Raw genomic sequence first — 26,651 nt, 5'->3', positions numbered from 1 at the left:
TTGTTTCCACAGCGCCTACTTCTTCTTTCAATATACTCAGCACACAATCACAGGTCTAGGACCTGTTTTAATAGCTTGGGCTACCAATTAAATTGCATCCCTTTCAATTTTCCAGTTAATTCCTCAAGCACCCACATGCCCATCTTAACAAGACGTTCAATGTCTTCCTCTTATAGCATGTATTTCTCCACCTCCCACAAACTGCCAGGAAGCTCACTTAGCCCACAGGGGCAGTGCTATTAACAAACAGGCAGGAAGGCTACTAGGGAGCTGTTAGTCCTCCAGAGGGCCCTGGTTTTGAGCAGTTGCTGTCTACACCTGCCATGCAGAATCTCTGGTCCTTCCAGGTGTCTCCATCCACTGTGCACAGGTAATCTTGCTGGTCCTGATCCCCACACAGACCACAGCGCTACAAGATTACAGTTCTTATGGCTCTCCAACACATGCACTGTCACTGGTCCCAAAGCAGGACCCCTGTGGGTTGATGAGGTAGGAGGGGATCCCTGACTTAGCCACAGCTGTGCACAACCAGCCTCTTCCCCTCTAGGACCTCATGTTAAGCCTGGGACACCAGTCCTAACTTCCTTCTCTTGAGTTCCTCTTAGGGCCATTGTTGTCCTGAACTTCTTAGTCCATTGAAAAGTTAAGAGGCAGTAGTCTGTGTCCCTTTCCTTCCAGGTGGCTCCTTGGCTTCTGAACAGATTTATCCACCTATGCCTCAGTGACAAGCTCTGTGCACTAAAGTGTATTGGGAGGGCAGCCATTATTACATAAAAGGTCCTATTTACCATTTCCCCTAAGAGGAACCATTCAACAGTTTAGAGGTCCAGGGTAACCTGCTGAGCTCTAGAGAAGAAGTTGGCTACTTCTGTTGCAAATAATGTTAAATTCTGCTTCATCTGTTAGTCTTTATGTTTCAAGAGTACAGTAACTGTGTTTCTTTGATTCATCAATACATGCCCAATGTCTAAAACATTACCTGGCATATAATAGATGTTCAATAAAATTTTAAATATTGAACCTACTATATGCAGGTGAACATGCTAAATCTGCTCTGTCCAATATAATAGTTATCCGTGGCTCTTTCTAAGTAAAATAAAAATTCAATTCATCAGTCACATCTTAAGTACTCACATATTGTAAGTGCTCAATAGCCATTTACAGATAATTTCTCCTATATTGGGTAGTGCAGATATACAACATTTCCATCACTGCAGAAAGTTCTACTGAAAAACACTGTGCTAAACCCTTTCCAAACTTCTTCTTACTTAATTTCACAAAAATTGATTGTGGCAGGGAGAAGTATCTTTATGTTGCAGTTAAGAAAGTGAGGCTCAGAAAAGTTCTATAACTTCCCAAAGTCGTACAGCTGGGATTTGAATACAGGTCTCTCTTACTCAAAAACTTGTGGCCTACTTGTTGCAAAAGTGCTTAATGTAAATTGGCTCAATCAATATTACTATCTTCGAGCAATGGAAGGAGAAACTAAGTATCAATCCTAAAGAACCGAGTGAAGCTCGTTGCGCAGTAGTGCTAGCGGCTTCGCGTTTCGGTGCTCGGACCCGGCAGCCGCTTTTGGTGCTAAGCTGCTAGGAAGCCCCTCTCGGCGACCTCATTGGAGCTTGAACCCATTGTCACCCCTCCGACTCACCGGCAAAAAAAAAAAAATGGTTGAAGCAGATCGCCTAGGAAAGCTCTTCATTGGTGGGCTTAATACGGAAACAAATGAGAAAGCTCTTGAAGCAATATTTGGCAAATATGGATGAATAGTGGAAGTACTCTTGATGAAAGACCGTGAAACCAACAAATCAAGAGGATTTGCTTTTGTCACGTTTGAAAGCCCAGCAGACGCTAAGGATGCAGCCAGAGACATGAATGGAAAGTCATTAGATGGAAAAGCCATCAAAGTGGAACAAGCCACCAAACCATCATTTGAAAGTGGTAGACGTGGGCCACCTCCACCTCCAAGAAGTAGAGGCCCTCCAAGAGGTCTTAGAGATGGAAGAGGAGGAAGTGGAGGAACCAGGGGACCTCCCTCACAGGGAGGACACATGGATGACAGTGGATATTCCATGAATTTTAACATGAGTTCTTCCAGAGGACCACTCCCAGTAAAAGGAGGACCACCACCAAGAAGTGGGGGTTCTCCTCCTAAGAGATCTGCACCTTCAGGACCAGTTCGCAGCAGCAGTGGAATGGGAGGAAGAGCTCCTGTATCACGTGGAAGAGATAGTTACAGAGGTCCACCTCGAAGAGAACCACTGCCTTCTCATAGAGATGTTTATTTGTCCCCAAGAGATGATGGGTATTCTACTAAAGACAGCTATTCCAGCAGAGATTACCCAAGTTCTCGTGATACCAGAGATTATGCACCACCACCACGAGATTATACTTACCGTGACTATGGTCATTCCAGTTCACGTGATGACTATCCATCAAGAGGCTATAGCGATAGAGATGGATATGGTCGTGATCATGACGATTCAGATCATCCAAGTGGAGGTTCCTACAGAGATTCATATGAGAGTTATGGTAACTCACATAGTGCTCCACCTACACGAGGGCCCCCGCCATCTTACGGTGGAAGCAGTCACTATGATGACTATAGCAGCTCACGTGACGGATATGGTGGAAGTCGAGACAGTTACTCAAGCAGCCGAAGTGATCTCTACTCAAGTGGTCGTGATCGGGTTGGCAGACAAGAAAGAGGGCTTCCCCCTTCTATGGAAAGGAGGTACCCTCCTCCACGTGATTCCTACAGCAGTTCAAGCCGCGGAGCACCAAGAGGTGGTGGCCGTGGAGGAAGCTGATCTGATAGCGGGGGAGGCAGAAGCAGATACTAGAAACAAACAAAACTTTGGACCAAAATCCCAGTTCAAAGAAACAAACAAAAAGTAGAAACTATTCTGTCATAACTACCCAAGGACTGCTAAAAAGAAAAATTGTGTTACCTTTTAAAAATTCCCTGTTAAGTTCCCCTCCATAATTTTTATGTTCTTGTGAGGAAAAAAGTAAAACATGTTTAATATTATTTGACTTTATGACATTGCTTTTCAACAAGCAAATGTTAAATGTGTTAAGACTTGTTGTACTAGTGTTGTAACTTTCCAAGTTAAAGTGTCCCTAAAGGCCACTTCCTATATGATTTTTCCCAGTAAGTGAGGCAAGCAATTCTAAGATCTTCCACAAAACATCTAGCCATCTAAAATGGAGAGATGAATCATTCTGCCTATACAAACAAACTAGCTGTTAGAGGGTGGTTGGGGTATGCTACTCATAAGATTTCAGGGTGTCTTCCAACTAAAACCTCCATGATCTCAGTATGAAAAACCTGAAATCAGATGCCTATGTAAGGAAATAATCACCCAGGAAACCCAAAAATGCAAATGGATAATGCTGGCCATTTTGCCTTTTTGACATTTCCTTGGGAATCTGCAAGATTCCCCTTTCCCCTCCCCCAATAAGACCATTTAAATGTGTGTTAAACAACTACAGAATACTAAATAAAAAGTTTGGCCAAAACAAAAAAAAAAAAAAAGAATTGAGTGAATTATTCATTGACTTGCTGAGCCAATGGCAAAGTTAGAATCCAGTAGGAGTCACCAGCTACAGAATCTAGATCTTTAGAACATGTCTTCAGATCTTCAGAACAGTGTTTTGCAAACTCTCTGGTGAAGGACTAGTTATCATCATAGGTTGATAACAGTTCACCTACCAGCACTAGCCCATGAACCAGACTCTGAGTGGCATTGCCCTAGAAGATTGAACCAGAATTTTACAGAAGTTTAAAGACCAAATATGCTGGTTTATGGTTGCCTGTGGTCCAAAGAGAATGGCAGCACTAACCTCAGGCATTATTAAGGAGGTACCAGCTGAAGCCAACATTCAAGAGCAATTCCTATGGGTTAACCATTGGGCTCCTCTCAAATGCAAACCCTCTTGGAGGAGACTACAATGCTGAATAGAGACTCCCAAATTCCAGGCCAAGCTTAGGATAGTCATGAGGGAATTACTAAAAGCCTGGTATATAGGGCAAAAGCAGAATTAGGGATGGACTGATTTCAGGAACCCAGGCAATGGCCGGAATTGGTCATTAAATCCTAAAAGAGAATCAGAGTGGGAGGGAATATGTGAAATCAGAGGTTAAGAAAAAAGTGAAAACCTATTCACAATTGCAAAGATATGAAACCAACCTAAATTCCCATTGACGAGTAAGTGGATAAAGAAAATGTGATAGATATATTTTATACACACACACACACTCACACCACAGAATACTACTTAGCCATAAAGAGAATGAAATAATGTGTTTTTACAACAACTTGGATGGGGCTGAAGCCCATTCTTCCAAGTGAAGTAACTTAGGAATGGAAAACCAAATACCATATATTTTTACTTGTAAGTGGGAGCTAAGCTATGGGTATGCAAAGGCATACAGAGTATAATAAGCATGGGAGACTTAGAAGGAGAGAGTGGGGGTGGCAATGAGGAATATAAACTACATATTGAGTTCAGTGTACACTACTTGAGTGATGGGTGCACTAAAATCTCAGACTTCACCAGTATACAATTCATCCCTGTAACCAAAAACCACTTGTACCCCTAAACCTATTGATAAAGAAAAAATTTGGCTGGGTGTGGTGGCTCATGCCTGTAATCCCAGCATTTTGGGAGGCTGAGGCGGGCAGATCACGAGGTCAAGAGATTGAGACCATTCTGGCCAACATGGTGAAACCCTGTCTCTATTAAAAATACAAAAATTAGCTGGGCTTGGTGGAGCACGCATGTAGTCCCAGCTACTCGGGAGGCTGAGGCAGGAGAATCACTTGAACCCAGGAGGCGGAGGTTTCAGTGAGCCAAGATGCTGCTGCACTCTAGCCTGGGCAACAGAGTGAGACTTGGTCTCAAAAAAAAAAAAAAAAAATTGAAATTAAGAAGTGAAACCAAGGAAACTTAGTGGTGAGCAGCATCCATTATGTGAACTTGTATTTCTGAACCAGTAATTTGAGTTGAACCAGTGTCAGTCACTTATAACTTAGTGCAAATCAATTGATCAGACCGTCTGACCTGGGCCAGGGCAGGGAGGCAGAAGTGGCAGTCAAGACTAAAGCAGAAAAGGGAGAGCTAATTCTGCAGCCAGACATTTCCTGGGTTGAATACCCAAATTAGTTCCTCAGCCTTTAAGTGCCTAAGGTCCAGGAGTAGACAGAGGAATGGAAAGTGTCGGTCTTCTTTGTTCACACTCTTTGCCTAGGGGCCAGATTTTACATTATGCATTACTATCCCGACTTCCTGGGCCACAGTGGACATTTGGGCTTCACATGTGGATTTATTTAGATTTACTTTTTGTTCTGCCATATTTTAATCTATAAGCTGAACAATTTTCTCATTAATATTATTCCATTTCTGGAATTTTTATTTTTCAGACACAACGAAAGAACTGTCACCATGACAAAGAAGGAAGTGAACAGTGCTGTGAGTAAGCATGATTTTTGCTCTTCTTTCTTATCTTCTTTTCTCTACCAACTTGAATTTTAAAGTAACCACTGTTCTATTAATTCATGGAAGGCAACTGAATAGTTCCAGCTTACAGAATCTTCCTGTTTGATGGCATTTCAGCAAAGCCTTGTTCTTAGCCCCAGAACAATCATGCCGTCTTTTGCTCAGTCTATTCCTAAGCAATCCTAGGTGATACTGTCCTGGACCTCTGGTCTCACATAGTTAGAAAAAGGGTTAAAATCTAACAGCAAGGAGAAGATATTCAACTGCGATGCAATCGCAGCAGATGTTCTTGCAACAAACAATGATTAAGAAGTACATTGTTGGGGGCTGTGAGTTAAGAGTAATATGGGGAAAACAGAAGTCTCTTCATATCCTTCCTCCTCCACAGATTCCAGCTCCAAGACTGTCCAAGTCTAGATCTATGATCTAGAGGTCAGAAGGAGCAGGGTTGCTAAAATCATTACGCCTGCTTGGATGAAAAGCTTAGACTCAGGGGAAGCAGTGTTTTGGAGTTACATAGGCCTGGGTCATATCAGAAAATGGGTATTTCTAGTTTTCTTGGGAAAAGCTGCCTTTCCTTTGTAATCTAGGAAACACATGGTGTAACACATGAGGGCACAAGTTCACCAAAATGATCATAGGAAAATCAAAGAAATATCTAAATAACTTTGCATCAGCTACTCAGAATTATTCAGAACTACTCATTTTAGAATATTGTTGAATATAACCAAAATTCCAGAGGCACCCATTGTGAAAACTTTCTAGAAGCCCTTCTTCAAATTCCAGGGTCCATGTCCAGCTCATACATAAGACATGGCAGTCACAAGCAAAAAACATGACTGAAAGGAATGAGATTGGCCTCTGCACCCTTCCCATTTCCTACTACCAGCCTGAAAGCCATTCTTGAAAATACCTCCTGTCACCACGTGCTCATATCCTGGGCATAGAATCAAGGAAAAAAGACAAAGGCAGCTTAGGGCAGGACTGTACTGAGGTCCAGCTACACTGAGCATCTATGAATCAGCAATGAGATTTTCTTGACTCAGAAAAGTTTCAGATCAACACTGGCAGGCCTGATTAAAATTTTCACTTATTGAGAAACAAAAATCCTAGATTCCTATAAGATGGTCTGCTTGGCCTATTGGCAAATTTCCAGGAGAGGCATCAGTTATTTGTCTGAGTGTCATGAGCTTGGAGTCTTTGTTGAAAAGCCTGAGAGCAGAGCTGTTAAACTCAGATGCCCACCAGGGTCAGGCAGGTGATGAAATGAATAAGAGCCTGGTATAACCAGAGAGAGAGAGTAGTGGGGACTGTATCACACTGAGAACTTATGAACTATCAGTTCTAGAGAAGATGGAAATATAGATGTTTATATAAAATCTCCCAGTTATTAAATGCTAGCTGAAAATATTTTGAATATCAAACAAGCCAAATTAAATATGCCCATAGGTTTGCAACCTCTGTCCTAGAGAGAAAACACTATCAGAAAAAGAATTTAGGATCTGAGTAATTAAGGCAGAAACATCTATTTGAGGGCTCAAGGAACACTTAATTAAATGTCAAATGTCCTAAATGTCTTAGCCCTTAACCTGCCATATGGTCTGAATATTGCACTATTAAGTGAGTAGCTTTTGTGGACTAACAGGTATCACAAGCATTTTTTTTTTTTTTTTTTGAGATGGAGTCTCACTCTGTTGCCCAGGCTGGAGTGGAGTGGCATGATTTTGGCTCACTGCAACCTCTGCCTCCTGGGTTCACGTGATTTTCCTGGCTCAGCCTCCTGTGTAGCTGGGACTACAGTTACAAGCAATTTTAACCAGTACTTCTTAGAAACAGAAAAGTCTCATACCTGCTTTTAATGGTATCTGAAATTCAAAATAAAAGACTTATCTTGCTTAAAAGTCAAATTAAAGAAATGGGAGTATTCCTCTTCCCCCCACCCCCAATTACTTGTAGTCCCCTCTCTACCTTCTAACCCAGGAGGGAAGGGAGAGTGCAGGAGGTAAGAGAGCAATACTCCTCCTCTCTCCCCCTCCTCCTCCTCCCTGGCACTTACCTGAGAATCTGTGATGTGATGTAAGGAGGTCAGGACTACTTAGATACACACCATAGGAAAGTTTCACATGTATGCCCAAGAAGACACATAAAGAAAGGTTCTTGGTACTACTGCTTATTATAGTGACATATTAGAAATCATCAAATATGCATCAATAGAATAGATAGGAATACTACAGTAATTGAAATGAAAGGACAAAAGCTAGATGTATTTTTGAGATGAATAAACCTGAATATAATTTTGACGGAAAAGATAGGTTGCAGAAAAATATTGCCAATATAATCCCAATTATATAGTGTTTTAAAACATGTAAACAATCTCTTAGTGGTATTTATGGAAACATTTATGTGAACTAAAAGTAGAAAACTAGCATGGAAATAATAAACACCAAATTCTACCTTTTAAACTGGGTGGTAGGTGTAGAGGTGTCTGTTATATTATTCTCTCTATTTTGTTTTAAGCCTGAAATATTTATTTCAGAGGTCATGACTCAAATTCAGGAGTTTAGATTCAAGTTTTGCTGTGAGTTACCCACAAAACCATAGGTAAGATTCATCACCTCTCTAGGTTTCAGTTTTATCATTTGTAAATTGAGAAGGATCAAATTCAGAAGGGCAAACAGGTCTCATCTCAGGCACAGGCATTTCTGGAACATAGATGAGGATGATTTGGGGGACCATTCCCAGGCAAGAAGTGTGGTGACTGATGAATGATACTGCCTTTGATGTGGGATGGGGAGAAGTCATGGGTCCTGGCCATATAGTTGCTAAATGTGGAGTAGATGCTCTTTTTTTAAAAAAAGTTCATTTATCAGTATTTCCATTTATCTTTGTCATATACATACACATTTTAATACTTATATAATTTAATACTCACATAATGCTGATATATTATTTTTTGTCCTACGTTTCAGTTGCATTCAACATTTTCTGATTTATCTAAGTCTTCATAATTATGTTTACATTTTATGTAGCTATTAAATAATGATCAACAGTGATGGAAAAAAGGCTCATTTTTGTTTAGTATGTTTTATGATTTTGTCAAGTCAAATACCAACGTGTTAGGTTTTTGTTTGTTTGTTTCTTTGTTTTGAGACAGAGTCTTGCTCTGTCACCCAGGCTGGAGTGCAGTGACATGATCTTGGCTCACTGCAACCTCCACCTCCCAGATTCAAACAATTCTCCTGTCTCAGTCTCCTGAGTACCTAGGACTACAGGCGCAAACCACCATGCCTGGCTAATCTCTGTATTTTTAGTAGATACGGGGTTTCACCATATTGGTCAGGCTGGTCTCGAACTCTTGACCTCAGGTGATCCACCTGCCATGGCCTCCCAAAGTGCTGGGATAACAGGTGTGAGCCACCACAGCTGGCCCATGTTAGGTTTCAATAGGCTTTTTAAGTTCCTCCCTATAAAGCTGCTCACCAGTTATTACTTCTTTAGCGAGAACAAATTTAACATTTTGGTTTATATCTCCTAAGAAGAAAAGGGTCAGAACATAAAAATACTGATTTGGGGAATGGAGAGATGGCTGCATTGGGCCATCTCTGAGGGGAATGCCTCCCCCACCAACACCACTGCCATACTTATCCCTTCCCATGAGCTGCTTCCCACTTCTGTGCCTTTGCTCGTGTTGGTTTTTCTTTTGGAATATCCTCCCCATTCCTTCTTACTTGTCCAAATCCCAACTTTTGGCATGGTCTACTTTAAGGTACAGTAATGATTAACATTTTTATTATAACACCAGGCTTCTGTTCTAAAACATTAGAAGTGTGTTTGGACTAGCTCATTTAATCCTCATGGTAATCTTCTGAGGTATTCACTTTCTGCTTCCCATTTTATAGATCAGGAAGCAAAACATGAGGAGGTTAACTAACTTGCCAAAGGTCGTATGGCCAATAATATAAGGGCCAATAAATTGAATTAGCAATACAGGTGTCCAAGTTCAGAATCCACATCCGTATACTATACTCTGCTTTTTTAAAATTTATTTTTTATTTTTTTTTAGAGACAGGGTCTTGCTGTATCACCCAGGTTGGCATGCAGTGGTATGATCATGGTTCACTGTAGCCTCTGCTTTTCAGGCTCAAGCAATCTTCTCACCTCAGCCTCCTGAGTAGCTGGGACTACAGGTGCATGCCACCACACCTGGCTTTTTAATTTTTTTTTTTTTTTTTAGAACTGGGGTCTCACTATGTTGCCCAGGCTGACTTTAAACTCCTGGGCTCAAGCAATCCTCCTGCTTTGGCCTCCTGAAGTGCTGGGATTCCAGGCGTGAGCCACTGTGCCCAACCTACATACACTGTACTCTCTTGCTCAATCTGTAAGACGCTCTCCCCTGACTCATACCTTTTTATTTTTCCTCTGCATTATACACACAGTCTATACCACTCTTAAGCACATGATTACAGCATTATTTTCTGGCTGCTTCTATGTGTCAATATTATACGTCCACCTGGTCAATATAATAAAGTAGGATATTAATGTTAATACAAATATATGGTATTTGATGTTTGTCTTGTTGTCTGTTTATCAATGCTTCTTATAGTTATATGATAAATTTAAAAGAAGTTGTCTGCTTTTGACCAAATTTGATTCAATACTAAAAAAGAATATCAAAATAAATTTTGTTTAATTTTAGTTGAATCTATCAACTCAAAAAAGAATAACAAGTTTCAGAGCATTTTTTAAATTACTGATTTTATGAGTATAAAAACAAAAAAGTATAAAAAACCAAAAATAATTGAGAATCCATTGCCCAGAATTGCCATGGTTAAGACTTTAATATTGCTCAGGCCCAGACAGCTCAGGGCTTTGATGTTCCCACACCCATTCTCTGCCATCCCAGTTCTACCTCACCTCAAAACCATTCATTGTGAAGAGAACATACAGCTCTAGGCTGCCCAGGAGCCATCCCACACTCTCATATTGTGACTCAGCATCTTGGGAAATGGAGTCTTGGGATGTGGCCTGGGTATGTGCTTTGCATGTACTTCTGACAAGACTTTTATTCAGATGAATATTTTCCCTTACCACTTAAGAAGCGAAGGGCTTGCTGGTTTTGCTTCACTAACCAGCAACTGAAGCAAGACCTGATTTATGAAAACGCCCAGCAGAGCTCAGTATTAGTGCTGTTTCACAATTTCCTGGATCTCTTGCCTTTGTGCACATGATAGAACTGATATAAGGATATAAGAGCTGAAGTGACTTGCATAAGGTCATCTTATAATTTACTGTTAGAACTGGAGCTAGAACTCAGATCCACTGAGTCCTTTTCTGTGACACACTGCCCTTTTCATTTGCGGAAGTTGTTCTTGTATCCAACTTTACTTGTTCTACTATTTGGGCTTATGCCAGTCTCCCTCTTATGCAGACAAGCAGTCAAACAGTAAAACTTTAGGAGTGGATTCTGATACCATAGATATATATCATGTATCCTTAAAAAAATAGTTATTACCATCATCAAGCAATGGTTAGAGTTTACAGACCATGTATCCTACCTCATTTCATAGATTATGACATTGGGGGCTAAGAGAGATTAAGTGACTTTCTTGAGTGAAACAGTAGTAGCAGACCAAAAAAAGTCTTATGATTCCAAGTACAGTGCTACTCATTCATTTATTCATTCATTTACTCACAAACATGTATTAAGTGTCTGCTATTTGCAAGACCCTGTCAGTTAGGCCATGTGGGAAATAGAAGGATGAATTTATCAGTCATCCAAGATTCTTACAATTAAGTATTATAGATAAGGTACTCAAGAACCAGTTCGCATTCACATAATTTGGGTTAAAATGAAAAGAAGCCAGCTTTCTATATACTTTTGCTCCAGTCTTTATGTTTCTTTTGTTTTGTTTTGTTTTGTTTGTTTTCATGAGTATCCTGTCTTCCTTCTAAGAACTTCCACCTGAGAACTGACCACAACCAGTAACAGGGGTGTGTTTCCTTTCCCCTTTTCCATTTCAGTGGTTTCCTATTTCTTTTTCTTTTGCTATTATAAACTTTTTGCAAAGGAAATATTAGACAGAACTCCTACACATCAAGCAAATTAAAATAGTGGTGAAATTAGAGTGGAGGATATAATGAACCTACCATAGGTCCCTACAAAGGCCTCTAAGGCAGGGGTCCCCAACCTCTGGGCTGCAGACTGGTACCAGTCCCTGGCCTGTTAGGAACTGGGCCACACAGCAGGAGGTGAGTGGCAGGTGAGCGGGCCTTACCGCCTGAGCTCTGCCTCCATTAGATTCTCATAGGAGCATGAACCCTATTGTGAACTGCACATACAAGGGATCTTATGTGCATAATCTAATTTTCATTAGATTATGAAAATCTAATGTCTGATGACCTGAGGTGGAACAGTTTCATCCTGAAACCATACCCTACCCCCACTGCCACACCTGGTCCATGGAAAAATTGTCTTTCATGAAACTGGTCCCTGGTGCCCGAAAGGTTGGAGACCACCGCTCTAAGATACCTTGTGCTTCTTGGAACATATTTGGAAAATCATATAGCTCTCAAATTATCCCTATATCCTGAAGAACTACCTTACTTATCAATCCTCAGAAATGCCCATCCCATGTCAGGCAACTTCACAACTTTCGGCAGAGAGCGCAGCCGTCTCAGGGAGGGAGGAGGGTGCTATAAGCAAGAGGAGTCACTAACAGCTTCACTCACCTGTGCCCATGAATTTTTAATGGTGTGAAAAGTCTGTGTATTTTTTATGGTTTTCTATGGCTCATATAAGAGGGACAAACAATACACAAAAATTCAGAGATGGGGACAAATATCATTTTAAGCTGGAGTTAATCAGGGAAGAAGAAAGGTTTCATGGAGGAGGTGACTTTTGAACCAGGAAGATGTGGAAGCAGCAGACTATTCTAGATAGAGGGGACACTGAGAGGAAGGGCAGAGGGGCAGGAAGGTGTGAGGCATCTGCAGGAAAATGCATGTGGCCCTGTTCAGAGAGAAAGCCAGGTGTGAGATAAAGGGGAAAGACTGTTAGGGGCCACATTGTAAACCATGAATTCCAAGCAAAGGTTAGATTTTACTTACTAGGCATGAGTCCTTCAGTTAGGTTCAAGCAGGAAATGGAAGGCATACTTAGAATATGTAACTGAGGAAGTTCAATGAAGAGATTATTTACAAAGGTATGTGCAGCATAAAGGGAAATGAGCAAGGGATGCTGAGCATGCCAGGATGCAAGAGCAGGCAGGGAAGGTGACTATCCTTAGGACTGAAGGAGAAAGAGGAGGGAGCAGTTCCCAGAACCCTAGTAAAAAATGGCAATGAGAAAGATCCACCTGGCAGGACCTGTGTGTTTAACAGAGCGACAAAGTCAACGGACAACCTGTCTTGGAGGTTGCTGAGGAATAGGTCCCCCAACCTCACTCTCAATTTTACTGCAACCCTCTTTCTCCCCTAGACTGAGCCCAGTCAAAGCCAGAGGGAGGAGTCCAGTGATGCAATCTACACCGTCATCATCCTGGGGCATGAATAGAGCACAGCAGGGGGATAATGAGTCTGCAGAAACTACTAGAAATATCTGACACAATAGAGAACAATGAGAGGTTTTGAATAGGAGAGGCCCCTAAAACGTGCTCCAATATTACTGAGCTGTGTGGTCCATAGAATGGAAGAGGAACAGCTCTTGCAATAGGTCTGAGGAGAGAAGCTGGACTTGGACTAGGGTAATGGTAAAAACTGTGCAGAGAAAGGTTTTAAACCACACTGCTTCCAGCTCGATGAACTTTTTTTTAAAAAAGTAGTTTCTCACTCAAATTTTGGGGAGGTTATATATTTTCTAATCATAAAAAATGGTTTTTCTTATTTGTGGGCTTTTCTCCCCAGATCTGAACCCGTGGTCTTGGGAGCCAGGCTGACCTGATGGGACATCTAAAAAAGCTTCTGGACTCTAAACAAGAATTCGTTGGCCTGCAGAGCTTGCCATTTGCACTTTTCAAATGCCTTTGGATGACCCAGCACTTTAATCTGAAACCTGCAACAAGACTAGCCAGCACCTGGCTATAACACCTGCCTGCCCCTTCACTGATCTGAACTCACCTCTGCAGCCTATGGCTCTGAGCAAGCACTACTGCACTTTACAAAATTACCCCACTGGATCCTGGAACCACAGAATTCCTTGAAGCTCCTTCTTGCTGCCAGACTGAAAGCAAAAGGAATATTTCCCCTTAAGTTTTCTAAGTGATTTCCAAAAGCAGAAATGTGTAGAAATTTCCAGTTACAGAAACAGATGGGTTGCCAATAGAGTTATTTTTTATCTATAGCTTCTTCTGGGTATTAGAAAAGCCTATCGAGACTGTGAGCTCATAGACAGGGTTTTGCACAAACTCAAATCATAATTGACATGTTTTATGGCTTACTGGAATCTTGATAGCACTGAAATTACTCTAATTAACAGAATGCATTTAAATATACATTAAGTTCACAAATTGTGGAGTAAAGACATCAAGCTTTTTTTGAGGTCTAAATCACAAAGCATTTGTTTTAACCTGTAATGGCACCATGTTTAATGGTGTTTTTTTTTTTTAAACTACATATTTCCTTTAAAAATTCTTGTTTTTTTAAACTTTTTTTCCGTAGGAATCAATTACATATAGTCAAAAATATTTGATATGCTCATATGTTGTATCTGTAGCAATTTCAGATGAGTAGCTAAAGACAAAGCCCCAAACTAAGGCTCTTTTCTGGCCCTCTATATGACTTTAAACTTGACCTTTCAGTGCCTCAGTTTCCACATCTGTGATACAGCAATGCTGAGCAGTCAAGGTCTTTGATAATTGGCGGTATGGAAATCCTGCAAGATCCCACTACATACGTGTGGAGCAGGAGGGTAACTCGGCTACAGTAACAGCTGAAATTTGTTAAATTTGCTCTTTATTCTGGAGTCATGAAGCTCAGAGTACTAGCTGACCCTTGAACTATTCAAATGGGCACATTCGCTAGTATAACAGACTTAGGTAGATGGGCCTAAAGCAAGCTCCTTAACTGAGCAAAATTTGGGCCTTATGAGAATGAAAGGGTGTGAAATTGAGTATCAGACAAATCATACATCTCAGTTTCTCAATTCTCTGTGTAAATCAGAGAATGCCTTTAAAGAATAAAACCCAATTGTTATTCTTCAACATTCTCCAAATATTCTACTTTTGGCTAAGAGATTTGCTTAAGGTCTTGCAGGTTAGTAAGTTTAATATCCTATCATGCCATTTGGTTCCCAAAGTTTGAAGGCCTTTGAGGCAAACTTGGATGTACTTTTCAGCAGGGTTGGGTCCTAGGGATGCTTGATCTGGGGTTCCTAATGGAAGAGCAGCACTTCCCAACACTGCAGAGATCAGAGCAGGAGACAAGGCCTTCCCTGGAAGCAAGCCCACCTATGCTACCCCTACCCCACCCATGCCCCAGATATGTGACTGGCATGCTGAATGCTTGGGTGGTTTTGTTTAACTCTGTTAGGAACCCAGCATCATAATGGCTTCTGTCAAAATATTTCCATCTTTGTTCCCAAATTGGGGCTATCTTTTAGAACACCAAATAGGGAGAGGGCAACCTAGCTGTAGTGTCCTGAAGTCTGGGTTCTGTCAGGGGAGAAAAACATAAGGCATTGGGTCTTAGCTTCAGAAATTTTCTGTACTACAGCATGTCATCTTAACACCTAACATTTTTCAAGTACTTGCTATTGCCCTATATTGTTAAGCATTTTACACATACCATTGGAATGAATCATCTCCAGACCCTCTAAGAAAGACACTATTAATGACTCCATTTTACAGATAAGGAAAGTGAGGCACAGAGAGGTTAAGTAATTTGGTTAAGGCTGCTTGTTCCGTTTGAAAGGGATGGAATTAGAGCAACAAACCTATATTTTTTATTATACCACATACTGTGCCCTGATTTCCTACGATATAGGGTTTAAGGTGGTTTTATACTGGTTACACATACTGTGTGATCTCTTTGTTGGTCAATAATTAATTTCAGAAACAACAGATGCTGGCAAAGATGTAGAGAAATAGGAACACTTTCACACTGTTGGTGGGAGTGTAAATTAGTTCAACAATTGTGGAAGACAGTGTGGTGATTCCTCAAGGATCTAGAACCAGAAATACCATTTGACCCAGCAATTGCATTACTGAGTATATACTCAAAGGACTATAAATACTTCTGCTATAAAGACACATGCACATGTATGTTTATTGCAGCACTAGTTACAATAGCAGAGTTGGAACCAACCCAAATGCCCATCAGTGATAGACTGGATAAAGAAAATGTGGCACATATACACCATGGAATACTATACAGCCAAAAAAAGGATGAGTTTATGTCCTTTGCAGGGACATAGATGAAGCTGGAAACCATAATCCTCAGCAAATTAACAGGAACAGAAAACCAAACACTGCATGTTCTCACTCATAAGTGGATGTTGAACAATGAGAACCCATGGACCTAGGGAGGGGAACATCATGCACAGGGGCCTGTCAGCAGGGGTAGGGTGAAAGGGGAGGGAGAGCATTAAGACAAATACCTAGTGCATGCAGGGCTTAAAACCTAGATGATGGGTTGATAGGTGCAGCAAACCACCATGGTACTTGTATGCCTATGTAACAAACCTGCATGTTCACCACATGTATCCCAGAAATTAAAGTTAAAAAAAAAAGAATTAATTTCACTCTTTCCCAGGGAAGTACTATTATGGGTTCTGGCATCAGAGATTCAAACACCAGCTCAACTAGGCATGAGTTATACAATTTTGAATACATTGGTTGACCTCTAAGCATCAGTTTATTTCAATATAGTGAGACCTGGCAGGGTAAGGTGGCTCATGCCTGTAATCCCAGGACTTTGGGAGGCCAAGGTGGGTGGATCACTTAAAGCCAGGAGTTTCAGACCAGCCTGGTCAAAATGGTAAAATCTCATCTCTACTAAAACTACAAAAATTAGCTGGGATGGCAGCATGCACCTGTATTCCCAGCCACTCAGGAGACTGAGGCAGGAGAATCGCTTGAACCTAGGAGGTGGAAGTTGCAGTAAGATGAGATCACACCACTGTACTCCAGCCTGGGTGACAGAGCAAGCCTCCGTCTCAAAACAAACAAACAAACAAAAAACCCATATATATATACATGTATATATATATACCCATTTGGTTCCCATATATATAGGTGTGGTGGCACATGCCTGTAATCCCAGCTACTCTGGAGGCTGAGGCAGGAGAATCACTTGGGAGGCAGAGGTCACAGTGAGCTGAGATCATGCCACTGCACTCCAGCCTGGACAACAAAGCAAGATTCCATCTCAAGAAAAAAAATAATAAAGGTACTTAACACTTTAAGTTTTTTAAATTTTGCATGTATGGCACAAGGTAAAATGCCTGATAAATATCATGTATCATTAGCAATTTCCCCATGTACCATCCATAGCCCTGGGACATTATCAAGATAATCTATCTGCAGATTTCTCCTAAGGGAGCAGTGAGCTTTACTGTCCAAGAAATTTCTAACCTAAGTATATCAGACAGGTTTGTGTCCCAGGGTTCTCCCATACATGCTACATTCTCCAGCAAAGTCAAAATGCTCACTGGTGCTGAGATTTGCCTTATACTCTTCCCTCCACCCAGAATACCTTCTTTCTGGGACTTCAATTCTTCCTGGCAAAATCCTATCCATCCTTTAGACATCAGCTCTGCCAGTGAATAATTTCTGATTTTCTCTGATTGAATATGAACTCTTTGCTTTGGGAGCAACAATGCTTTCTTTATCCCTTTGTAAAGCAGTTATCTTTCCCAGTTTTTTTATCATGAGGATTTGAGCACATGTTTTATCATCCCCTTGGACTCCTAGGGAGCAGGGAAAGAATGAGATTTTTGCCATGTATTTGGCATGTGATACATACCTCATGCATGATCACCTCTGATATTCATTATATATTGGGAAAATGGCTACTATTAACAATTTTACTTTTTATCACTTGATATAATGGGCTAAAGCATATATAATGACAATCCTTAAGAGACTTAGATGAGTTCTAATCTGTTAAAAAAAAAATAAGTACCTTTTACAAAGGGAGCAAAAATAGCATTCAGGAGAATTAGAGGAATTGAGAAAGAACAAACAAAAATCACCTATGATGTCATCATCCAAGCACGAACACTTTCATCTTTGTTGTTTGTTTTTGCTCTTTGTCCATTTATGTTTAAGTTTGGCTATAGTTCCAACATGTTAAAAAATTTTGTGCCAGGCGCAGTTGTTCATGCCTTTAATCCCAGCACTTTGGGAGGCCAAGGCAGGTGGAACACCTGAAGTCAGGAGTTAGAGACCAGTCTGACCAACATGGAGAAACCCTGTCTCTACTAAAAATACAAAATTAGCCAGGAGTGATGATGCATGCCTGTAATTACAGCTACTCGGGAGGCTGAGGCAGGAGAATCACTTGAACCTGGGAGGCAGAGTTTGCAGTGAGCTGATATCATGCCATCGCACTCCAGCCTGGGCAACAAGAATGAAACTCCATCTCAAAACAAAACAAAAGAATTATCATCTACCATAAGCTCACACTTAGGTGCTGACAAGTGTTCCTATATATCATTTTAATGGCTGCATAATATTCTACTGAGTGGCTGTGACAAAATTGAATTAACCGTTCCCCTATTAATGGAAGATTACAATTGCTTCTGGGGGTTTTTTGCCACTTTAGTTACAAGCTTTTGTGCTGGATATCTTCCATTTGATCCTCCAGATCCACTCTCCAGCCTTCTCCTCCCTGCTTTAGGTCCTATGAAGCTGACTTGTATGGACTGTATCAATGGGCTCCCTTGTCCTCTGGCTTTTGATTATGCTCAGCCAATGGGGACACTGGCAGGAGATCAGAGGATGGGAGGGTAGCAATGCTGGGGTATTTATTTTCCAGGCTCTCCCTCTCCAGGGTCACTGCTGGCTGGATAATTCTCTCAACTAAAGGTCACAGCTGTTGTTGAATGACCCTTTACACATGGCTCCATCTGCCTCTGGGTTCCAGTAACTGCTCTCTCCCATCCCCTTTTCACGTCTGAGTGTCTATGTGCACACATACACGTGTGGGAACACACACATGCACACACACACACAACTGTTCCTGTGATCCCTTGGGTACTGCACTATTCCTTAGAGTACCCTACACCTGGCCCACACGTCTGCAAAGAGTCTCTTTAATTAAATAGTCCTCGGATTATGCAGTTCAATGTCCTAAGTGATATATCATGCTATTTCAGATAACACATGTCTTTTTACATCTCATTTCATTAGGATGCATACCTGAGAAGGGAATTGTGGAGTCAAAGAATGTGACCATTTCAGGCTCTTGAGTCATACTGTCAATTTACTTTTGAAAAGGATCTGTTTGCATTGCCACCAGTGTGTCCTTCCAGCATTGGATATTTTTAAATATAATTTTGCTAAGTCAATAGGTTAAAAAATGGTACTTTATGGTAATTTAAGTTTTCATGTCTTAGATTATTACCCTCAAGTTTGCTTCTAAATTCTAGTTCTTGCTGTGCACATTGCTATTTTGGAGTTTGTCCATGTTTAAATCATTCCTCCCTTCCCCACTCATTCTCTAGCTGTATGATCTATTTCCTTAATAATTCAACTTTTTAGAAGATCAATTTTTTAAAGCCTCAATGTCTTCATCTATTTACAGACATCCTAAAAATAACACCTCTCTCACAGAATTATTGTGAGAATTAAATGAAAATAAGCATGTAGCATAAAAGAAGCGTCCAAGAAACATGAATTCTCTCCTCCTTAATAATTATGTTTGGAGTTCAATTAACATTATGTCTATTTTTTGAAAAATATTGTGTCAATTTTCTTTCAAGTTTATATGAAACTTACCTTATAAAATAATATTATAGATGAGCAGAACAATTCAATATTATCCAGATTTGTATTTATATATTATGTGACTTTAGAAGATTCATAACCTTTTTAAGCCAAAATCTATAAAAACTGTATTTATTTTATTTTTTTTGAAACAGGGTCTCATTCTGTCTCCCAGGCTGGAGTGCAGTGGTGCAATCATGGCTCACTGCAGCCTTGACCTCCCAGGCTCAAGTGATTCTCCCACCTCAGCTTCCTGAGTAGCTGGGATTACAGGCACATACCACCATGCCCAGCTAATTAAAAATTCTATTTAACAATTATTAGTTATGAAACAGTTAAGTAAAATATACTCCAATTCATTCCAGTTTTATAACTGAGGAAGAAGGTGCAATTCTCGAATGTGTTATCTCAGGTCTGGTTTCTATTATTCAGATCAAGTAATGCTTTGGTAGGCTACACATCTATTTAATTCTTAGAGTCAACCACCACCAAAAATTATTCCTGTGGGTAAAAAAATTTGATTGCTACTCTGGGATCTCATCATCTGCATTGAAATCATGCAGCTTTTCCCACCTCACCTTTGGCTTATAGAAAACAGCCACCTGAACATGTTTAAGGTTGCTGGGGCTTCTCTCACTAAAGCTCAATGCTTTAGAGAAGAAACTATTCCTTAAGCCCTTTCAGGACCAAGTGTGGTGAGGGAAGATGTGCAGTTACACATTATAAATTACTCCCTTATTTCTATCTCCCTAAGTCATTAGAATCCTTCCTGTACATTATTCCAGAGAAATTCTGGCAACTCAACATCATTGAATGTAACCTACCGGTGAGTCCAAATTTCAGCCAGTCAACTAAGGAAATAGTGCCATTCACAGCTGCTCTAGCTAATACATTTGTTTCAGCTAGCTTTTGTTGTATAACAAACTATCCAAAACTTAGTGATTTAAAACAGCCACTTAGGTTTTTATGATCTTGTAGGATAACGATTTGGGCTGGGCTCAGTGGAGGCAACACATTCGTACTCTATGTGGTGTCAGTTCGGGTCAGTTTTTGCATTTGCAGTCAGTTAGCAGTTTGGCTGCCAGATGGCTGGTCTCAGATGGCTTCATTCATATCTTTTTATTGGTGCTGACTATTGGTAAAACTATATATCTTCAGTAGGTTAGTCCAGGCTTCTTCAACATAGAGGCTACTCCAAAAACAGCAAAAAAGAGAGACAGCCCCCAATATGCAAGTGCTTTGCAAGTCTCTGTTTGTTTCTCATTTGCTAATAATGTTCCATTATCCAAAGCAAGCACATAACGATGCCAAGAATCAATGCGTAAAGAAATTACATGAAGGCATGATAACATTACAGTAATCATCTACAACATTAAGTCCAAAACTATGTGGAAACTGTAATATATCAGGACTACCTTAATTTGGCACCAATTCAATGTTATACTCTGTGCTCCTGACTCTAATATCTTTAGAATTCATCCTCATACATTTTAGCCTGGTTTTCTCTAATGTAAAGTTAACAAAATCTTATGATTCTTTTGAAGTATAAGACTTTTCTTCCTGAGCTACACTCTGCTTTTCTCACCTCCAAATATTCTGGGAACTGACTCTAGATAAAGGCTATGAGAGTTGGGAGCACTGGGGCTGAGAAAGAATAGGGATCTCCCTTCCAAGTCAAGTCTCTCATATGGGCTTATTACAGGTTTTCAAACAAGCTAGTATCAGCAGACAAGAAATGAGATGCTTCTTCCACTATCAAGGGAAGCTCAGGGATGCTTGGGGGTTTCAACATTCTCAGTTTCATCCAAATCCACCCAAATGTCCCCATTCCTAGTCTCAGAGTCCTATTCCTTTCAAATTACTGAGCAAACTTTCACATATGAGACTTACCCAGTCTGTGAATGATTTATTTGGGTTGAATTTTTCAGTCATATCTTTCATGTCTAGTGATTCCTGTAATTAGAAGGAGTAAGAGGTACTTTCAGGGCAGTCTTAGAAGCCCTCTGGTGCTCTGAATATGATTTGAGGTGAGAGCCCTAAACTTGTTATCTTCTTCCTGCAAGTACCCTGGTGCAATCAGAAGCAGCCATCCCACATTACATTCCTTATAATCATCTTTACTACCACAACGGTTAAATGCAACAGCTACTTGGTCTCCAGAAGCTTGTCTTTCATTGGCATTCAACCCTAGTAAGAACGGATGATAATTTAATCAATCGTGATGCCATTGCATGCCATAGAGTACCAGTGGCAAAGTGTTCAGCTCTCAATTCAAATCAATCCAACAACAACAACAAATCAAATCAATCCCAGAATGTCAGAATTTGAAAATTTGTTTCCTAGGACCACACCTAGTATCAAGTAGTATCAGCAAGGGTCCAGTCATAAAAATGGAGTGTATTTAATATTAGGAATTTGTAATAAAGATATTAGAAAACTGAAAGAGCAAAAAAGTAGATGCCAAATATTAGAACTACAGACAGCAGTTACCTTTCTGCTACCTATTGCTACAGGCATGATACATTCAGGAACTAGAAACAGGAAAGAATTCCACCCTCCCACTTTCCAGTACCTCAGGGCTTCCCATTTACTGAACTTAACAGGAACCTAGTTGGCAAGGGAGGCTGGCAAATGAGGTCTGTCAAAATTCCAGCCCCGGCACATCGAGCAGAGGAGAGGAGGATGGACTTAGAGTTGAGAACAGGAGGTGAATAACCAACCCATTCCTCAATCAAAATCTGTCTGGATGAAGCAGAGACATATCCATTAAGAGATAAAAAATAAAGAGACTATGAATTCCAATTAGATTGTAGCACAAGGAATTGTCTTAAACTTTGTGGCATCTGACCCTGTAACAAGGGCCCAATGTATATTTGTAGATTAGTTGTATGAGAAAAATAACAATTGGGCATATGCTTTGGCCATGAGCATAGGACAAAATAAATTTATTTTAAAGTGCATTTTGTAGAAGTTGTATCAAAATTCATTGGCTGCAAACGAGAGAAAACCTGATGTAAACTGGCTTAAATTTTTAAAAGATTATGTGTTGGCTCATGTAACTTAGCAGCCAGATGTGCAACTGGGTATAGGGGTTTAACAAATGTCTTCATGATTCAAGTTATCTCTATCATTTCTTCATTCTGTTTCCTTTTTGTGGATGTCATTCTCAGATAAGATATCTCCTCATAATCACAAGATGGATGCAAATGATTTACTAAACCTTTCAGGTTCAAATATTTTACAAGAAAAAAAAGCCCAGAGTATTTTTCTCAGCATTCTCAGTAAAATCTTGAGATTTACACTGGAAAATTTACGTGATGTGCCCTCTCCAGAACCAGTTACTGAAAGAAAGAAAGAGTATGTAAATGATGTCTTTACCCAGACCATGTGAACTGAAAGTGGAGAGTGAATCAAAGTGACAACTTTTGTGCTAACATGTTGCAACTGCCCAAATGCATCTGTGGACTTCTCCTAGAACGTATAGCAGAAGGTGTGTTAAGTGTCTATTGTAAGAAAAATATCACTATCATATAAGACCCCTGAGGCACATGTTTCTAAATTTCAGTCAAAATATATTTCCAGTATGTCATCTTTCCTGATAATGTATCTCCTGCCTGTCATGGGATATATCTGTGTTAAAGTGCTTGGCAGGGTGTGGACTACATGTTCCTTCTTGTGCTGGGTTTCAAACATCAGATTACCCATGTCACATTGCTGGTATCCAACATGAGGTTTAATTAATTTTATCATCATAGCTCATTTTCATATCATGCACCAGACATTGCTCTAATAGCTTCACATGTATCATCTCATTTAAACTTCATAACTCAGTGTATTGTCTTGTCTCTATTTTACACGTGTATTGTCTGTTCTTGCATTGCTATAAAGAACTACTTGAGACTGGCTAATTTATAAACAAAGGAGGTTTTATTGACTCACAGTTCCACAATGTACAGGAAGCATGACTGCGGAAGCCTCAGGAAACATACAATCATGGGAGAAGATGTGGGGGAAGCAGGCAGGTCTTACATGGCCTAAGAAAGGAAGAGGGAGAGCAGGGGGAGGTGCTACACACTTTAAACCACCAGATCTCATGACAATTCACTCACTATCATGAGAACAGAAAAGGAGAATTCCACCCCTATGATCCAATCAGCTCCCACCAGGCCCCTCCTCCAACACTGGGGATCACAATTTGACATGAGATTTGGGCAGGGACACAAATCCAAGCTGTATCAACATGTAAGCAACCCAAGGCCCAGTAAAGTTAGATAAGTTGCTCACATCACACAGCTAGTAAGTGGCAAAGCTAGATCTTAAGATTTTGCAAGACAGACATGACATCAGGCCAAATGTCCTAGACCTATACCAGTCAAGTCCTCATTATATAGTATTTTGTAATTATATATGTGTTCAGTTTTCTCCAACAGCCTTTGAGGTATTAGGAGTAGGACCTGATTTTTTTTTATTCATTTTTATAGTCCCAAAACCCAGGATAAGGATTCACACATAGAAGATACTTAACAAATACCATGGAATTGAATCGAAAGCAGTGTGCATGGAGTCGAGGCAAGAGAGGCCAATTTGGAGAAATGTTTAGTGAATCTCCAGCATGTCCAATGGAGAAGGGTCTCTGTTCATTCAGCCCACATGTTCCTACCACCTGTCAGATTTATTCCTTCTATGTGAATACATCAGAGTCATGTAGCTTGTTGACACTAGCCATTAAAATCATTCCAGCCACCACCAACATCCTTCATCCTATGGTCTATGCTCAGTGAGAAACTTGGTTATAATTTGACTTCTTATACACGGTTTTCTATAAGAACAGACTTTTTAAAGCAACTTCTGATATGCATGTCAATGGCATTTCTTATTATAGAAAAGTCCCTTAGGAGTTTGCTTAGTATGATTCAGCTTTTTAGTCCAATTCTGAGTTTACTCACAGAATCAGTTTTCTAGACCTTAGAAATAAGACCTGGTGATGTCAACAAGAATACCATTTGTCCCAGAAGAAATGCCATTTGACTCAGCAACCCCATTACTGGGTACACACCCAAAGGAATATAAATCATTCTATTATGAAGATACATGCATGTGTATGTTTGTTGCAACACTATTCACAATAGCAAAGACATAAATCAACCTAAATGCCCATCAGTGATACACTGGATAAAGAAAATGTGGTACATATACACCATGGAATACTATGCAGCCATAAAAAGGAACAAGATCATCTCTTTTGCAGAGACATGGATGGAGTTGAAAGCCATTCTCCTCAGCAAACTAACACAGGAACAGAAAACCAAACACAGCATATTCTCACTTATAAGTGGGAGCTGAAGGATGGAAACACATGAGCACATAGGGGGAACAAAACACACTGGGGCCTGTTAGAAGCAGGGGGAGGGGGAGGGAGAGCATCAAGAAAAATAGCTGATGGATGCTGGGCTTTAGGTGATGGAATGATCTGTGCAGCAAACCACCATAGCACACATTTGCCTGCGTAACAAACCTGCACATCTTGCACATGTACCCCTGAACTTAAAATAAAACTTAAAAAAAAAAGAACAAAATTTAGAATGGGAGAAAAGGACAGAAAGAAGTATACTAAAATATGAATAGGGTTTTGTTAAAGTGTTAGGGTTGTATGTAATGTCCTTCTTTTCTCTATTTTACAAGATTTTTTGTAATGTAGTATGGCAACTTTTATAAAATATTATTTTAAGTAGTTTTCCTCTGTGATATGGAAATCAGAGCTCTGTAAAGCTTACTGACCATTGAAACATCATGGTGTTCAGAAATAGCAATGGTACTCCTGGCAATACGTGTTATTAGGAATATGAATATCTGCAAATTGTTTACAAAATTTTGGGGGATCCCTCTAAGGAGTTTTTTCTTAAAGTTGAGGAAAAAAACCCTAAAAGCTCATTTTATTTCCTTTTCTTCCCCTCTCTTCCTCTCCTTTGTTTTCTCAACTATAAAATTAGAATGGCAATAACAGTGGCTATCTTTGTCAATGTCATGAGATTATGGGTAACTTTTTCCTTATATTCTTATATTTGAAAAGCTTAAAAATAAACATATTACATTAAAAATAAATGTTTAAGCAATTCTTTAAAATATTTCAAAATTTTAGAATTTCAGTGTCTGATATTTGTAAATCAAAAAGGTCACATAAATGCCAGATATAATGTTTTTGGGGCAAAATTTTTAGATGCAAAACTTGTGTTTTTTCTCAATGTCAACTACAAACTTTCACCTGTGTTTTCATGAGAATCTAAAGAGAAACTAAAAGAAAAGTGTACTAAGTGAAAGTCTGAAAAGGCACTGGGGTTGCCTGCATCCTGCCTGCCTAATCAAATATCATGCAGCCCCAGCACACAACGCATGACTAAGCTGTGGCAGAACATGTGAGATGCATGTGATTGGAGGAGCTGCCAAGCATCTTTCCACTTGTGCTCTGGGGAGTTGTCTTCACGAACCAGCGTGCTGATGGCAGAAAACTCAAGGGTGGGGAGTGAAAGGGGTCTTTCCAAAATATAAAAACTTTTCTGAGTGTTCTCAAAATGAAAAGAAGGAAAGAACAGTTTCTGCGTGTGAGTGTGTGATGGTGGATTGTGCCATTTGAAAGCTGTTAGGGAAAAGGCTAATATGGCAATTTATTCCATTTATTTTTCAGTAAAGTTACCACTTTGGGCTGGGCATGGTGGCTCACGTCTGTAATCCCAGTGTTATGGGAGGCTGAGGCAGGCAGATTGCTTGAGCTCAGGAGTTCAAGACCAGCCTGGGAAACATGGCAAAACCCTATCTCTACAAAAAGTACAAAAATTACCCAGGTGTGATGGTGCACGCCTGTAGTCCTAGCTACTGGGGAGGCTGAGATAGTAGGATCGACTGAGCCCAGGAAGTCGAGGCTGCAGTAAGTTGTGAATACACCAGTGCACTCGAACCTGGGAAACAGAATGAGACCCTGTCTCAAAAAAAAAAAAATTTGCCAGTTTGGTAGCTCAGGAAGTTACAAGTTTGGTAGCTCAGAGAGTTGCTGTATACATAGAATATACTGATTTTTAATCGCTGCACACAAGATGAACATTTATACCCTAGTCAAAAAGTGAATATGGATGAAAGAAGAGGTTAGGTTGACAAAGAAATTACTAAAAAATTGTCTTTCTTTTTCCCTCTCTCTTCTGGGTAAGTTGGATGAAAATGTAGAAGATGAGCTTA

General features: G+C 40.1%; 1 protein-coding gene, 1 long non-coding RNA gene and 1 pseudogene across 3 annotated transcripts in view; 2 read left to right on the top strand and 1 right to left on the bottom strand.

Annotated features, from left to right (window-relative positions):
- The window catches only part of PDCD1LG2 (programmed cell death 1 ligand 2), a 70,505-nt gene extending 44,986 nt beyond the window's left edge, over nt 1-25,519 (top strand). The window contains exons 6-7 of one of the 2 annotated variants that reach the window (XM_012454540.2): nt 5,427-5,479; nt 13,405-25,519. In XM_012454540.2, coding sequence (XP_012309963.1) covers nt 5,427-5,452 — 26 coding nt within the window. In that variant the 3' untranslated portion in view covers nt 5,453-5,479; nt 13,405-25,519. The remainder of the gene's footprint in view (nt 1-5,426; nt 5,480-13,404) is intronic. The other variant, XM_012454539.3, reaches the window with a different exon arrangement.
- Nucleotides 1-26,651, bottom strand: part of LOC105718735 (uncharacterized) — a 164,599-nt gene that overhangs the window by 94,165 nt on the left and 43,783 nt on the right. The gene's annotated exons all lie outside the window — the stretch shown is intronic.
- LOC105718730 (RNA-binding motif protein, X chromosome-like) lies at nt 1,525-3,498 on the top strand (annotated as a pseudogene).

This window comes from Aotus nancymaae, unplaced genomic scaffold (genome assembly GCF_030222135.1).
Source record: "Aotus nancymaae isolate 86718 unplaced genomic scaffold, 86718_ANA_hifiasm-v0.15.2.pri h1tg000041l, whole genome shotgun sequence".
NCBI classification, from domain to species: domain Eukaryota; kingdom Metazoa; phylum Chordata; class Mammalia; order Primates; family Aotidae; genus Aotus; species Aotus nancymaae.
Note: the sequence above shows the minus strand (reverse complement) of the source record. Positions and strands in the feature narration are given on the sequence as shown.